A 14,775-nucleotide genomic window follows, 5' to 3' on the forward strand; every position below is an offset into this window, starting at 1 on the left:
CACACTCCTGCAGCGTGCTCTAGTCCATGTGTTATCATAGTCAACCACAGATTAAAACCCAAAAGATGGCCTTATCAAGTGATTTTGTTGTCATTGCTTTTAGCACTACTCACTTGGTGCACCTTGATGGGCCTGATATCCTACTTCTGCTAGGGATAGTGAGTTGACTTTGTATTGGAGAAGACAGCTTGGCTTTGTTTAGAGATTTTGAATCTTTGTAGATCAATTTAAGCTGTTGGGCTTTTTCTGTGAGGAATCAAAACATCCTTATGCTGTATAACATTGTACTGAATTTTGGAAAACCTTCCCATTTGCTGTCATAATCTTTTCAGTCTTGAATTAACTAGATTACTGGTGGCATGTCACAATCTGTCATGTATTTTAGCTCTTGGGGATTCTCCTATTTCATGTGAGTCTTCCTTTTTACTGATTTCAGCAGCTGCAAATACTTTTAAGCAAGACAACAAGAAGGGAAGGCAATGAAAGGATCTAAGATGGAAAGAGATGTGGGACTGAGTATGGAAAAGAGAATAAAATAGAGAAAGAGGAGGGGAAAGAAAGAAGATTTTGAGGCTAATGAAAGGAAAATAAGAGAAATCAGAATGAAAGATCATGCGTCATCTCTTTCTGATTATTTTTTTCTTATGTGATCTCCTCTAAGCCAAGAACTATCTTAAAAGCAGTGTTCAAATTTCAACTGTCTGCTTTTGCCCTATTCCTCTTTCAAGTACTGGATTCTGGTCATAGCACGTATTTGGAAATTTTTGGGAGTTCTCAGTGAGTAGTTGTGCTGCAGCAGTGAAGGTGATCATGCACTCCCTGAAAGGAAATGTGTAACACATTCCCTGCTGGTCCTTCATGCTTTGACACTAGACTGCTGGCCTGTGCCCTAGAAAAGGCTTTCTGCAGGTGCCATGGGACTTTGCTCAGGAGCAAATATTTATGCAGGAGTGATAGCATGTGTTTGCATCAGGAGTGTATTTAACTCCATGTGTAACAGAGATGAACGTGTTCCAAGTGTGTGTCCGTATTCTTATCCCTCTAAATTCCTGTGCAAATTGGAAAGTCTCTGCTGTAATATCCTTACCCCATGCAGTCCTCCCTATTACCATCAACACAAGGAGAAGAAGGGATATATTTCCCTTCAAGCTTTATCAATGTTTTCCTGCAAACATCAAGATAACATGTTTTTGAAAGCCATGACACTTTCCCATTCACTTTCAGTCCAGTGAGGATGAGAACAGGGTGTGAAACTAAACAGAGATTCCTAAAGAGGAACACCAGCTGAGAAATATATCCTCAATATGTTTATAAACCACATGAATAATTTGTGTGGCAGAATATATGTTCTGTCATGTTTTGATAGGCCTTTTGACTAACATATCCTGTGGGTGTTCTTCTTCATGCCACAGGAAGGTATTTTTTCAGGAATGCTCATCAATAGATAAAACCTGATAGTGGCAAATAACTTGGCATAGCTTCTCTTCAGCAAATGGGTTCCTCTGGCAGTATCTGAATTTGTTCCACCTCTGGCAAGTACTTGACAAATGAGCCCAGTACTGTAGCTCTGTGTTGATATTGTTTATTCGTTATTTGGTAGAGTAGATAAGGCCCGAGAGCTTGATCCAAAGCCCACAGAAGTCAGTGAAAAGATTCCACAGGCCTTTTTTAGTTGCTGGAATTCTGTATTCTGTGTTTCAGAGCTTGGAAATCTGTGCCAAGAACTTCATCAATAAGTGAAAGGCTGGAAGAAATGCAAAGAGCAAACTTCTGGACAGGCAGAATGAAAAAAAAGGAGAAGGAAAATATCCAATAAATTCTCATCAGAAACAAAAGGTCTCCAAGTAGCTTTTACAGGCGAGGCTTAAAAGTGAAGTAACTTCTGACATTTTCAAGGAAGTCCGGACTTCTAAAAGCTTTAAGACAAAACTGAAATGGACATTCTAGAGTCTCAAAATCACATATTCTATAAGTACACTTTAGTTCAGTCTTCTGTATATTAAACGGGTTCACTTAGATTTCTGATGCTGCTTTTAAATGTCTTAAATTCTGCTATTTTTAACAGCTGTAATTTTATAATTTTTAATAGTTGCTTGTAAATGAAAAGTTGCTACAAACTTAATTTTACTGATGATAAGCTTATATGTTTGTGTTAAATATTGTAGGGCTAGGCAGCAATGACCCCTCTACTTATATTATCTAGTATTTTCCATGGTGGGAAATATTGTGTTTAGCTTTTCATTTTTTAGGTGTTGGGAAGATTTGATGACTGAATGCCTGGAGCTGCCCTTTGAAATTGGTCAGGGATAAAATTCCAAATCTGTATAAGTGCTTCTTCTTTGTCCTGTGAAATTATGCAGGGATTTTCTGGTCTCAGCTGCTGACATTCAGTGTTCCTGTTCTCCCTCTCCTCTGTAAAGCTTGCTGAAACTATAACTGATGATGGACTTTGGGTATAACTATCCTCATATCCCCAAAGCAAACCCTAGGGTGGCTGGGTCCTGCAGAAGAGCCTCAGTGCCTGCAGGACAACTCTGTGGCATGAGAGAAGGTGACAGATCATTCTCCTCCAGTGCAGTCCCTGTGGTGGGCGTCCCTCATGGCAGGCACAGCTTACAAACTCCCTGTAGCCCTAAGGGCAAATCAAAGGAGCAGGCCAGCTCCAACGTGTGACTTAGATGTGTGCTTTTCAGTACAGGGACATTCAGAACCCTACCTGTGTGTGAATATCATTCTGTTCAGCCCATAGCATAAGCACAGTGTGGTTTAAACTGTTTCATGATGGCTGAAAACCACCAGAGCATTATCAAGAAAACTATTCAAAATCCTTGAACATAATTCTTTTAAAAACAGCATAAGACCAGTACAGATACAGAAAAAGAGAGTAGTGAATTTACTTATACACGTTCTTTAGCCCTAAACACCTTCCCACTACCTGAAGTTGCTTGAGACACAGATTGGAGCCCCTAGAAAGGGTAACAGTCTTGTGGCTTTTCTTGAAAATCATACATTGTTCTTTGCTACATTTTCTTTCTTCTATTATACCACAAATGAAGTTCTTGTCTTCCCAAATTTGTGTGTCTGCATCCCTTAAGTCTAACATTAATACATGTGTGATTCTGTGACTACTTTTTACTGATTTGAGGGCTTTTCAGTCCTGAAATCCCAGACCCTTTAGAGAAGTTGTTGAAAATAAGTTTTTATTCAGTTTCTTTTCTGTTTTTTTCAGATCAAGGCTAGCCACAATTATTTAGTAAGCTTTAATGATTTCCTAATTCATAAAAGAAAACCCCTTACTCCTTTGTCGAAGAACCATCAGTATGGCAGGAAAGAAGTCACAAAATATAACAGCTGAGAAATCAACCCACTCCTATAGCTGAAAGGTTATCCATGGAAAGATCTCAGTCACAGACATGTTTACTTTGATTAAATTTCTACCTCAGAGTAAAATGTAAATGATTTAGAACTTTAAATTCAGAATTTTGAAAAAGAAATTAAGGCTTTACCTAATAACTCAGCAGAAGTGTTACAGCAGGTAGCTATCTTAAATCATTAAAACTTAGTACTGTTTGGAATATCCCTAAGGCATTTTCACAAATGGCACTTAAAAAAACAACTGTAATTCTTCAAGGAATACTCTTGCTGTTCAGTTTGACACTGGTCTTTCTACAGTACTGAATGAACTGAAATTGGCTTAAGGAAATATCTATACTTAAAATAGAGTGAACTTAAAACATACTGTACCTGGAGTTGGTATTTTATTGTGAAACCAGGGAATATCTGTGTGCCATGAAAAGACTACTAAACCTGAACACATCCAGAAATATTCCATAAAAATTCTCCAATGTAGAGTATAAAGGTGGGATAAACTATGAGACAGCTCTGGAAATCAGCATCATTCCACTGTCTGAATATTTTAACATTCACATAAAAAAGGCTTTTTATAATCTGCATTTAATTGCAAGATTCTCACTCCTTGCATGTTTGCAGTGTCTACTAAGGGACTTTCAGCTGGTTGGCTGTTTTGAACAAAACTTGACTAGTGATCATTGGTAGTTGCAAGCTCTGATTCCCTCCATCTCATGCTCCACCACCTACTTCTTCCTGCGAGACAGATGATGGCTTCATGGAAATCCTCCAGCAACGTACCGTTAATAAAAGAATTGTCAGGTTCTGTTCAACATCCAGAGCTATAAATGTGCCACCCATATTGCAGCGTGGATAGTAGGTGTAATTTTTGTAAACCAGCAACTCTTGCCAATTCTTCTCCTGATTAGTATAATCCTTTTCTCATAATCTCTTATAATAATGTTTTATACTTCATTTATCTTACATAATTAGACCTCATACAATCTCACAGCCTTGTTACTTTTGTTTTTTAAAGTTCATTCTTTCTTTTAAGGAAGAACAAAACAAACACTATATGTGATAAATTTTATTAAAAATGTTTTCAGAATGATATATGTATAACTTGTGTGTGTATCTAGTGGGGAAGCAACTCAAATCTTGGAGGTGCTCATTCCTGTTAGGTCTATGACTATTTATGTGCAAGTCTTCAAGTTTTGGCCTTAATCAGATCCCAGGAGAGACTTGTTTTCTTGTACTTCATTTCCAAATTTTCCTATTTCACACATTTAATGGAAAAACTGTCAATATTTCTTTCTAAACTGTTGGAGCTTTTTTCCAGGAGAGTGCTAGAACAGCTGGGAAAACTGCCAAGGAACTTGTTAAAGACAGTAGGAGTAAGAATTAAAGCACAGAAAAACATGAAAAACCTGTAGCTGTGTCTGAACAGTGAAACAGTTACTGTCGACCAGCAACAGTATTAAGCTTTATAAATATCAAGTTTTAGAGCGGTGTGGAAAAGCTTCTAATATGCAACATTATGTTTTAGCAGATAAATGCAAATGACAACCAAAGTATAATGTGGAATATTACAAAGTCTATGACATTGTAAATTCTTGTTAAAAACAGCCTGGGAAGAGGCTCTGACTTCACATTTTCACAGTCCTTTCTGCGAGTTTCTTAGGTGATGTATAATAAACCAATGATTTATAGCTCTTTCATCCTTTTCCAACAGCTCTTATGATCACCTAGAAAATACAGAAGCAGCAGGTTAGAGGACATTTTCATCTTTTTCCAATAATAAACTTGATGAGCTATGGCCATAAAACTGCAGAGTGTACTCAGTTGTCTCAGTCATGAGCTGTAAACTGTTTACACCAGATTTATTTTATTTCTGCCTTTCTGAACTCCTGCATGCTGTCTTTATTCCACACAAGTGAACACTGGGGATATTACAAAATATAACATGGCAGGTGTGCTTGTTTCCTGCTTTAAAAGACAGACTATTTCTCATTAAATTCAGATATATTAGTCCAGATAACTCAGGTGGGTAACTAATAAAACTGGCATCTAAGCTAAAAATTATCTGTAGGTCAGGAAATTAATTCTTTGATTTTGTGAGCATCCCAAAGCTTTCCAAAACTGAAATTAACAGAAAAGGTTCTATGGATTTCAATGAAATTGGACAATATGCATGGAACCAAATTAATATAAACTGACTCCTCCATTTTCTACACTGGAAACTCCTAACTAGAATGCAAAGGGTTAGGGATGCCATTCTCACCCTTGACTTAACAGGGCAATAATTCTACCTTTGATGTTTTAAAAACATCATTAATCCTGCTCCTTACCTCTGTACCTACTAAACCGCAGACAGCTTTGCCATTTGTACCAGGTTTGAAGTTCTTAAATTTACTAATACTATTGCTAAGGGAATAAGAGCAGACTGCCAGCTGGGACAGCTGCTGGGCAGGGAGCACCAGAGGACATGTGCTGAGTTGTCCAGTGTTGTAGAAGGATGTTGACATTATGTGCTACAAAGCTTACTTGTATTTCACATCTTTAGTGTTGTGTAGAAGTTCAGGAAAAAGTAAAAAGGAGAAAGTTTTTTTCACTGCTTTCCTGTCCTCCAAACTCTGCTTTCACTCTAGTTAAATTGTTTTACCATTTCTACAAGAAAGATATATATTGTCAGCCCACACTGAATGACCAATGAACTGTGCAATTCCATTGTCCTCAATGAAATCCGTGGAAAAAAGTGAACTATATCTATAAACCCCTACGACTTCTGACGGCTTTGCGGAGGAGATTGCTCAGCGGTTCCATTGATGCCGGTGTTACTGATGATGCAGGAGGTTTTGCACAGTGTAGGTCCTGCTGCGTTAACAGATGCCCGAAAGACCACGAAGGCCATCTGATTTCGGCCGTGAGCGGTGGCTGTGTCCCCCGGACACCGGGAGGAACCGCAGACCGCCGTGGTGCTCTGCCGCGCACCGTCTCTGCGGTGCCGTGCCGCGCTTTCCCCGGAGCCGCGTACCTGAGGCAGGGCGGCAGCAGGAGAAGGAGCAGCACCGGCGCCCGCTCTCCCCAGTGCACCAGCCGGGGCCGAGGGACCGGGATTTCGCGGGGCTCCTTGTGCCGGTGGGACCAGGGCTCCACATCCCCGGTGCGAGGCGGAGGCAGCCGCAGTCCCTCGGGCTCGGTCGGGGCACTCGCTCCGACCGTGTGCGGGGCCCGCCGGCTCCCCCGCCCCGTCCGCGCTGCCGGCGCCCCGCGGAGCCGGCCGGCTGCCCCCGCCCCGCCGCACCGCCCCACGCCTCCGGAGCGGGAGCCAGCGCCGCCGCCCCGCCCGCCGCCGCTGCGCGCCGGGGCAGGAGCCGAGCAGGTGGCCGCGGGCAGCGCCGCGGCATGTGAGCGGCCCCTGGCCCTCGGGAAGGCAGCACCGGCCCCCGTCCTGCGCTGCCCTCCCTTCCCCGCGCCTCGCCGGGCCGGCCGCGACGCCGGGGCGGAGGCAGGGCGCCCGCAGCGGCAGCCCGGCGGCGGCCGGGGACTGAGCGCCGCGCCCCGCCGGGGGGCGGCCGTGGCGGAGGGCGGAGGGGAAGAGGAGGAGGAGGAGGAGGGAGGAGGAAGGCTGCGCGGGGCCGGAGGGACGCGGGATCCCCGCGGCCGCACAGGATGAAAGTCACGGTGTGCTTCGGGAGGACGCGGGTGGTCGTGCCCTGCGGAGACGGGAACATGAAAGTTTTCAGCTTGATCCAGCAAGCGGTGACCCGGTACAAGAAGGCGATCGCCAAGGTGAGGGGCGCGGGGAGCGGCGCCCGCGATCAATATGGCGCTTCCCGGAGTGGGGAGGGAAGAGAGGGGGAAAGTCCGGGCTGCCCCGCCGTGGGGAGCGGCGGGAGCGGGGCCGGGGGCGGCCGGCGGCGGCGGAGCCCGCGGGGAGCGTGTGCCCGGCGCCACCGCGGGGGGCGGGGGGGGGCTCGGCCCCTCCGCAGCGGCCAGCGCGGCCCCTCCGCGGCTCCCCGCGGGCGCCTGGCGGGCCTCGGCCCTTTGTTCGCCGGTGCCTGGCGGCCCCTGGGGGTGTCGGTGCGGGAGCCGTCCGAACCCGGCCGGCAGAGCAGCGCGGGGGCCGGCGGTGCCGGGTCTGCCCCGGGGCGGGTGGCGGGGCCGAGGCGCAGCGGGCCGGGCGGAGGGCTGGAACTCCAGCTCCAGGCTTCCCGGCCCTCCAGGCCCGGCGGTGAGGGCGGTGCGAGGGGACCCCGCCGCAGGGGCGTCCGGCGGCGCCCCGCGGGCCACCCCCCGCACCGGGCGAGGCCCCGAGGCCCCGCAGCAGCGCGGCCGCCCGCGGCACCTCTGCGCCCGCCGCGCCGCGGGGGAGGCTGCGCGCCTGCGGGACGGCCCGCGGTGCCCCGGGGTGCGGGGGGCGCCGGCCCGGCCCGCTGTGGAGCCCCACAGCCGCCCGCGCCGGCCTCCCGCAGCCCCATGTTGAAATCCCTGGCTGTGCGTGTGCAGGCAGTTGCAGACTTGGCTTTCCCTCCATGGGCAACTTGTTGGGCTTTGAGTTTCTTCAGTGTCTTCCCTTCCTTTTTTTTTTTTTTTTTAATTTTTTTATTTGTTTCTCGCTTTCCTCCCCTCCTCCCTTCCCCTCTCCCGTACTTTCTAGTTGCTGCAAACTTCTTTTTAGTCAACTGGTTTGTTGGGCAGTGTGAACATCAAACCAGGGGCTGAGAACTTCAGCAGTGCCCTTCCCCTTTCCTCTGCCTTATCGATCTAAGAAGTTTTAGTTGTGCTTCTTCCCCTTATCCCTTCTGAGACATTTTATACTTCTGATCCTCGAAGTTTTACTTCGGTAAATGCAGACTGCCAGGTTGTCCTGAAACATGCAATGGAAGGAATATTGTGAACAGTTCATTGATTGGTTTGAAGTGATTCCCGAGAAAATTTTTAAAATCAGTTTTTTCATAGAGAATTCCAAATGCTGGAAGGAGAAAAACAACTGAGTTTCCCATCACCTCCCCACCTAATTCTTGAAGAACATGGTTTTGAACACTGCAAACATATTCTGATTCTGTCTGGAAAAAGAGAAAAATGATTCTCTAGGATATGGTTGTGGCTGTATACCAGCTGTCATTCATATACAGCAGTTAATGCATATGGCAGTCTACTTGCATGTAGGAGTCTGAGGCTTAAAGTACCTCTCTGGTTAAGGTAAAGCAGTGAACAGTAAAGTGAGACTGTTTGTGGCACACTGAATGCCTCATTGGGTCATTCACATGAGAAGTGTTTGAAGCATTTGTTCATCAATGTTACAACATTAATGAAAGTAATTATTTTGTTGTGTTTTGTTCCAAAACTGGCCCGTGTAACTCCTGTGGCAATGGGCTGCATCCTGGCTTCCGAGTATTTAGTTGCATTAAGGGGTGGCAGTTGCCTTCTGCAGCGTAATGTTAAACCTGGGAGGGACTGAAATTCTAAGCACAGGGGAGACACACTGCAGTCACCAGGAAAAGGTTCCATCATTGCAAATTTCAATTCAGAATAAAAGTGGCCCACCTGTGGAAGCATGAGAGGGAAAAAAAAAGTAACTGAATATGGCCATATACTTATTAAAGAGACTGTTTGCAGGGGGGCAGCCAGACTTTTGACTGGTCTCTGGTATCAAAAGCTCTACATCCTGGGTTAAAATGACACAGTGGTTTTATTTATTAGTATTTATATGGTGGTTATGCTAAATGCCACTGGTATGGACTTGAGGTAGCTGCAATTACTGAGATAATTTCTAATAGATGGAAATTCTGTGGTTGAAAACAGTAGCAGTGTCCATGGACTTTCTCTGAGTGTTTTATATGGTCACTGTCAAACCTTACTTCTGACTTAAATTTGCTGAAGATTTTCTGTGGTGATGTTTAGGTGGGAGGGAACCCGATGTTACAGTAAGTAAGTTTTGTAAGTAGGTGTATAATGCTGTTTGCTGTGCTTGTTGTAGAGCAACATAGTAATTGTATGGTTTGGATGCTGGAATTCCACAGATGACTGTGTTTTCATAGCAGTTAGATGGTTCCTTTCAGTGCTAGTGTAGCAGATGAGCAAATCTTCAGTTCATAAGGAGACAAGAAAGGGGACAAAGTAATTCCTAACTGAGAGGATCAAAGTATGTGTGCCCATGTGAACTTACAGTTTGGCAGCTGCTATCAAGCTGACACTGAAATCTACTTCACCACCACTATGCTCATATGGAAAGAAGCATATCTGGTGGAAGATTATTCAAAATATTTGAATGAAGTTTATGATTTTCATACTTACAGGAAAAGCAGCTTTCTCATCCTGCAAGAATGTGTGTGTCTACTATATGCAGCAGTTCTTTCAGGAGAACTCCTTGAGAACTGAGTTGTCAGCCCTTCCCAGATTTCCTCCCGCTTTGTCACGGTTTCCCAGTTGTGATTAGGAGTAAGTGATCTGCACAGTGCACTTATGATGTCCCTGTGCAGTCGTAGTGAGGCAGCCCAAAACCATGCTTGCAGAGTGCCAGGAGTGAATAACTTCAAAATTTGACCTCAGTGCTCTGGTTTGGTATTATTTAGGTTGAAGAGACATGTCAAGAATGGAAAAAGTACTTATGGATAACAATCCACATAATAGTACAGTTCTCCTCTCTGTAAAATTTTAGGAGTTCAAAACATACAGATAGCACAACTGCAGATAACTGCAGTTAGTTCTGGGTGCTATGTCTTTGATGAGGATTCTGAGTGAATCCTCAAATTTATTCAAAAATTTATTATGGATTAACACTTATGTCAATGGTAAGTCATTGTGTATGGAATTAGTTATTAAAATGACAGGCTGTGTTTAAAGGTTGGTCTCTGTAGAGTGTCTAAATTTTTCTGTTCTTTTGCTGTTATTCAAAGAGAAGCTTTGTGTCTGAAACATGATGCATTCTCTCTGCAGGTTGTGTTTGCGGGAAATGAACAAGCAAATGTTAAGAGATGTTTGAAATGTCCACCTTGTTCAGGGCAAGTGGAGTCAGCAAAATCAATCATGTTAAATGAAACCCAGTTTTCATGGGGGCACGCTAATGGTGCACTTTTGTGTGGCTGGATGGAGTGATGCAGCCTCTGGCACAATCTCTGCCTGAGTCTTAAAGGAGTACAACTTGGGCAGGGGACAGCTGGCCTGAGGAATGGTAGATACGTTTTCCAGACCCTGCTGGTCAAGGGCTGTGCAGATTGGGAGTTGGTGTGGTCCTAGCCATTAATTTAGTGGTTAAAACCTTGAAAGAAGGTAAGGGTGATTTAAGAGCCACATCTGAGTGGTTCAACATTGATGGCAAGAGATGATGGCCTGCACCAAAAGGGAGAAAGCAGACAGGCAGTTGAGATGAAACATGCTTATCAAATATTGAACCAGTGTTAAAAGGTGGAAAATTATTATAAAAATGATGTATCGAGCAACTATTGAAAGGAAGTAGTTGTGCATCTTGTAACTTTGGTTTGATCTAGATGTTGCCAGAGATGTTTCTCACTTTTTTTGTTGACTTTTCACGGTCAGCATAATCTCTTGTGCTTTGATTTTTGCAGAGGATATTGTAAGCATTTAAACTTTTATCTTTTTCTTGCAAGTAAAAATAGGTATGCATAAGCAATGGGTAGATATAATTAAAAAAAAATCATGTGATGTAAATGAGCATAGTAAGCAAGAATATGAAATAGGAAGTTGTAGATTTGCTGGAGTTGTTCAGTGTCACATTGAGTCCCTACAGGGATTGTTTGGTCTCCATGATTGTTCAGGCTGATGCCCTGCATATCGTGGGCTTGTAGTCGTGTTCCTAGACATCATATATAACCCTAATTTTCCAGTTAAAATAAGTAAATTAACAGTTTTCTTGCTGAATCAAAATTATTTTAATAGAAGTCCCAAGACACCTTTTCCCTCTCCCATGCCAGATGCTGTAGGAGATGAAGTCTTATGGGGGTTTTGATGTTGCATGGAACAATACTTCAATTGTTAATTTGAAAACTGCAGTGCACTAATATTTGTAAAAGTAATTGTAATCTGCTCTTTGATAGTGTTAGAGGCTGTTGCTGATAAGAGACCAGAACTCCAGGAGGGTTGGCAGTGTAAGCAAAGGTAACAGGTGTCAGATGACCATTTTCTCGTGTAATTTGTACATTGGGGGCTTAGGTCACCCAAAGCTTAAAGCTCCATGTCTTTGGTAGGTCTGACATTCATCAGAAGGGAGTTGTGAGGGAGGAAGGTTGAAGCCTGGGTGATTGTATCTGTGAAGCTTGCAGTTTTTTTCTGGTTTTGATTTTATCCCCCCCAGTGCCAGCTAACGGGGATTATTTGCTTAAAAGTCGGTTCTCAGACAGCTGCCTCTCTGTCAGGTACACAACGGCAGCTTTGATGCAAGTTATGTTCTGTAGAGCAAACAGTTGCACAGTTCCTCATGACTGTGTCACTGGGGCATCATTTGTAGAGCCTAACACATGGGTGGGTTGGTATGAAAATCTGCTGATTTTACTTGGGCTTTGTGTTGTTTTTGGCACATTCTCTCCTTGAGCCTGACCACTAGGTTTTTGCCACAGGCTTAACTGGATCTGCCACAATGCCCATTCAGTGACCCCTTTGGCAATACTCAAGGGCAGCAGTGGCTAAATTTATCATAAAAAAGATTTAAAGTTCTTTTTGTGTGTGTGTGGTTTTTTATTTTCTTTTTTTTTTTTTTTTTTTAGATTTGGATTTCATTTATCTATATGTGCAAATCTGAAGCCTTTTTTAAGTAGAAGGAAATCTTACAGGCGATTTTCAGAATGCACAGGAATCCTCTCAATCCCAAAAAGGAACCAAAATGCCAAAAAAATCCCTGTCACCCCTGCTGCTCAGTTGGCTATCAGTTTAGTTCTAGCTGACACCCCAGGATGATGTGTCTGGGCTCTGCATTCAGTGTTGGCTGGGTAGTATTTCAGTGATTTACCTGAGGTCAGCCAGGATTCCATGGGGCTCTGGGCAGTTTTCTCCAGCTGGCTCTTGACCTCTTCACTGATGCTGGGCTCCCAGCAGTGCAGTGAAACCCAACTGATAGGAGCATCATTCTGCTGATGCTTGGTGAGCAGCAGTGGAGAGATGCTAATTTAAGGAAGAAAAGTACTGAAATGGGTCATGATTGCTTCACATTTAGAAAGCTGCTGTGTGATCTTGCAGGTTTGGTGCCGGATATGCAAGGCTATAGTGATACATTCCCTCTGTTCATTATGGAAAACTTTCTTTTAACCTCTTCTCTCCAGTTCCATCTGTGTTTTCAGCCAAATCAATGTTTTGCTATCATTGGCTCATCTGTAAATACAGGTGACTCTTGCACATGGCAAGAGAAGTTGCAGGGTGAAGGTAGAAATGAACCTTTGGAGCAGGGTGTCTGTGGAGGTCCCTTGCATGGGGGCTTTGCTGTACAGCAGTGCTGTGCCCGAGGGACCTGTAGCTTGCAAGGCAGGGAGCTTCACAAGCCCTGCCATGCCCTCTCTGCCAGCTCTTGCCTTTGTTCTCTGCCATCCGTGCAACCAGGGAGGAGGCTTGTCTTAAAAAGGCCTGAGAGCCAGACTGGGGCTGTACCCCTGTGATTTGAGCAAGCAGGCACTTGGGATTATTCAAAGCTAGTAAAGAAGATTGAATTCTGTAGTGTTTAAAAAGAGGGTCTTGGGAGGTGGACACCCTGTAAGCCCTTCAGCTTTGAAGGTGCTTTCAGTGAAGGATGTGTGTGTTACTGCTGGGGCTGGCTGATGTGAGCAGTGCCTATCTCTGGCTGGACGGGATGCACCATGGATTTCAGTTTGGCATGATGTGGTTTCTCAGTGTTTCACTGTTACTTACAGTGATCAGAGTGAAGTGTGTGTTTGTGGAAGAGTGGCTGGAGAGTGATTTCCCTTTGAGCAAAGCACCATTCAGCTGCTGAGCAGTTCCTGAGGCTCTGAGGGGAAGACTGTGGAGGAGCCTGTGAAAGTGCTCAGCACATTTGGGGAAGGGTTCCTGGGGGCAATCTGCGGTTTAGGGAGTTGCCAACCTTTCTTCTCCTGGGCAATATAGCCTTCCACCAGTGGAAAGCCATCTGATTCTCATAGCTTTTTACACTTTAACTTCACTTATAACAGTCACAGATGTTTTAGTTCTGTTACAAAAACACCACTGGAAGTAACACTTTCTCAGTTGTACCAGACTATGACATCTTTTGGTCGTGGCACATTTAATCTGGTAAAATAAGATGGAGTAAATGGGGGAGAAATGCTGATGATCTTAGTTGTACAGAATATGGTTCATGTAGCTTTAAAACAATTTCCTGGTTCTTCAAAGGAAAACAAACCGTTTCATCCAAATATAAATTGAATGGATAAAACATGCAACAATGCTGAACCAGTGCTTATGTGTATTGAAAATAAAGTGGAATTCTTCTAACATCAATCCAGAATATAGCACAGATGTTCTCACTCAGAAATATTTTCTGAGCAGTAAGAAAATAAAAAGTGAAGCAAAAAGTATTAAAAAATTCTGGAAGATACTTTAGAGCATCTGTGCTTTATTTTTTTTCCTCTCCTTTTTAATATACATTATATATTTTCTTTGTTTCTTTGAGGTCATTTTGATGTAATGCTCAGCAAGTCTGGTACTAGAAAATGGATAAAAAACCACCAAAAACCAAACTGCCTTTGAGCTAGGTTACATAATCCAGTGGGGCTGTTTAAAAAACCAAGAAAGTAAAAAGAAAAACAGCAGCACAGACATACCTAATACTTGTCAAAATGACTAATATTGCTAGTGAAAGAGAAATGAGTCAAATTTTAAATGGGGGGAAATAATTTTAAATTAACAGCAAATATTAAGGCCTTTTGGTGTTTTGAGAGAATCACATTAGTTTTACCTGCTACAATACCTCAGCAGTGTTAGGGTTTTTTTTTTTTTCCCCCTATGGGCATTCTTAGTTATTTTCTCAAGTTAGTCCCAGGTATTTTTTAAATTTGAAATAATTTTAATAATTTTAATAACTATTTTGTTGCAGTATTTGTTTTTGTCATTTTTTTTTTAATTAGGTAACTTGGTGGTATCTTATTTTCTACTTCAGTTCCCTGTGGCAAAGTGATGCACATTAATCACCTATGTAGTCCCAAACAAAAGGAGAAATGCATTCCTACTTTCCTACTAAAACTCTTGGACTTCATCCCACACCCTACATCTCAAGGCTGGGGTCTCTGGTGCAGGAGTGGAGGAGTGAAGACCAAGAGAGTTTCTGTGCAAGGGGCTGATCCTTGCTTCCCAGGAGCAGAGATGAGCATCCCCTGGAGCTGGGACCTGGGGTGCTGCTGTGTTCCTGCCAGAGACCATGGTTTGGTGCTGGAGAAGTTGGATGGTGTTGACTCCTGGATCATTGTGCCTCCAGCTTGTCGGGAC

The 14,775-nt window shown here is 43.9% G+C and overlaps 1 protein-coding gene across 12 annotated transcripts in view; it reads left to right on the forward strand.

Moving 5' to 3' along the window:
- Positions 1-6,938: 6,938 nt before the first annotated feature.
- Positions 6,939-14,775, forward strand: part of PARD3 (par-3 family cell polarity regulator) — a 447,781-nt gene continuing 439,944 nt past the window's right edge. For 11 of the 12 annotated variants that reach the window (XM_059840275.1, XM_059840315.1, XM_059840296.1 and 8 more), the window contains exon 1: positions 6,939-7,140. In XM_059840275.1, coding sequence (XP_059696258.1) covers positions 7,021-7,140 — 120 coding nt within the window. In that variant the 5' untranslated portion in view covers positions 6,939-7,020. The remainder of the gene's footprint in view (positions 7,141-14,775) is intronic. The other variant, XM_059840330.1, reaches the window with a different exon arrangement.

The sequence above is a fragment of the Haemorhous mexicanus genome, chromosome 1, assembly GCF_027477595.1.
Source record: "Haemorhous mexicanus isolate bHaeMex1 chromosome 1, bHaeMex1.pri, whole genome shotgun sequence".
In the NCBI taxonomy this organism is placed as follows: domain Eukaryota; kingdom Metazoa; phylum Chordata; class Aves; order Passeriformes; family Fringillidae; genus Haemorhous; species Haemorhous mexicanus.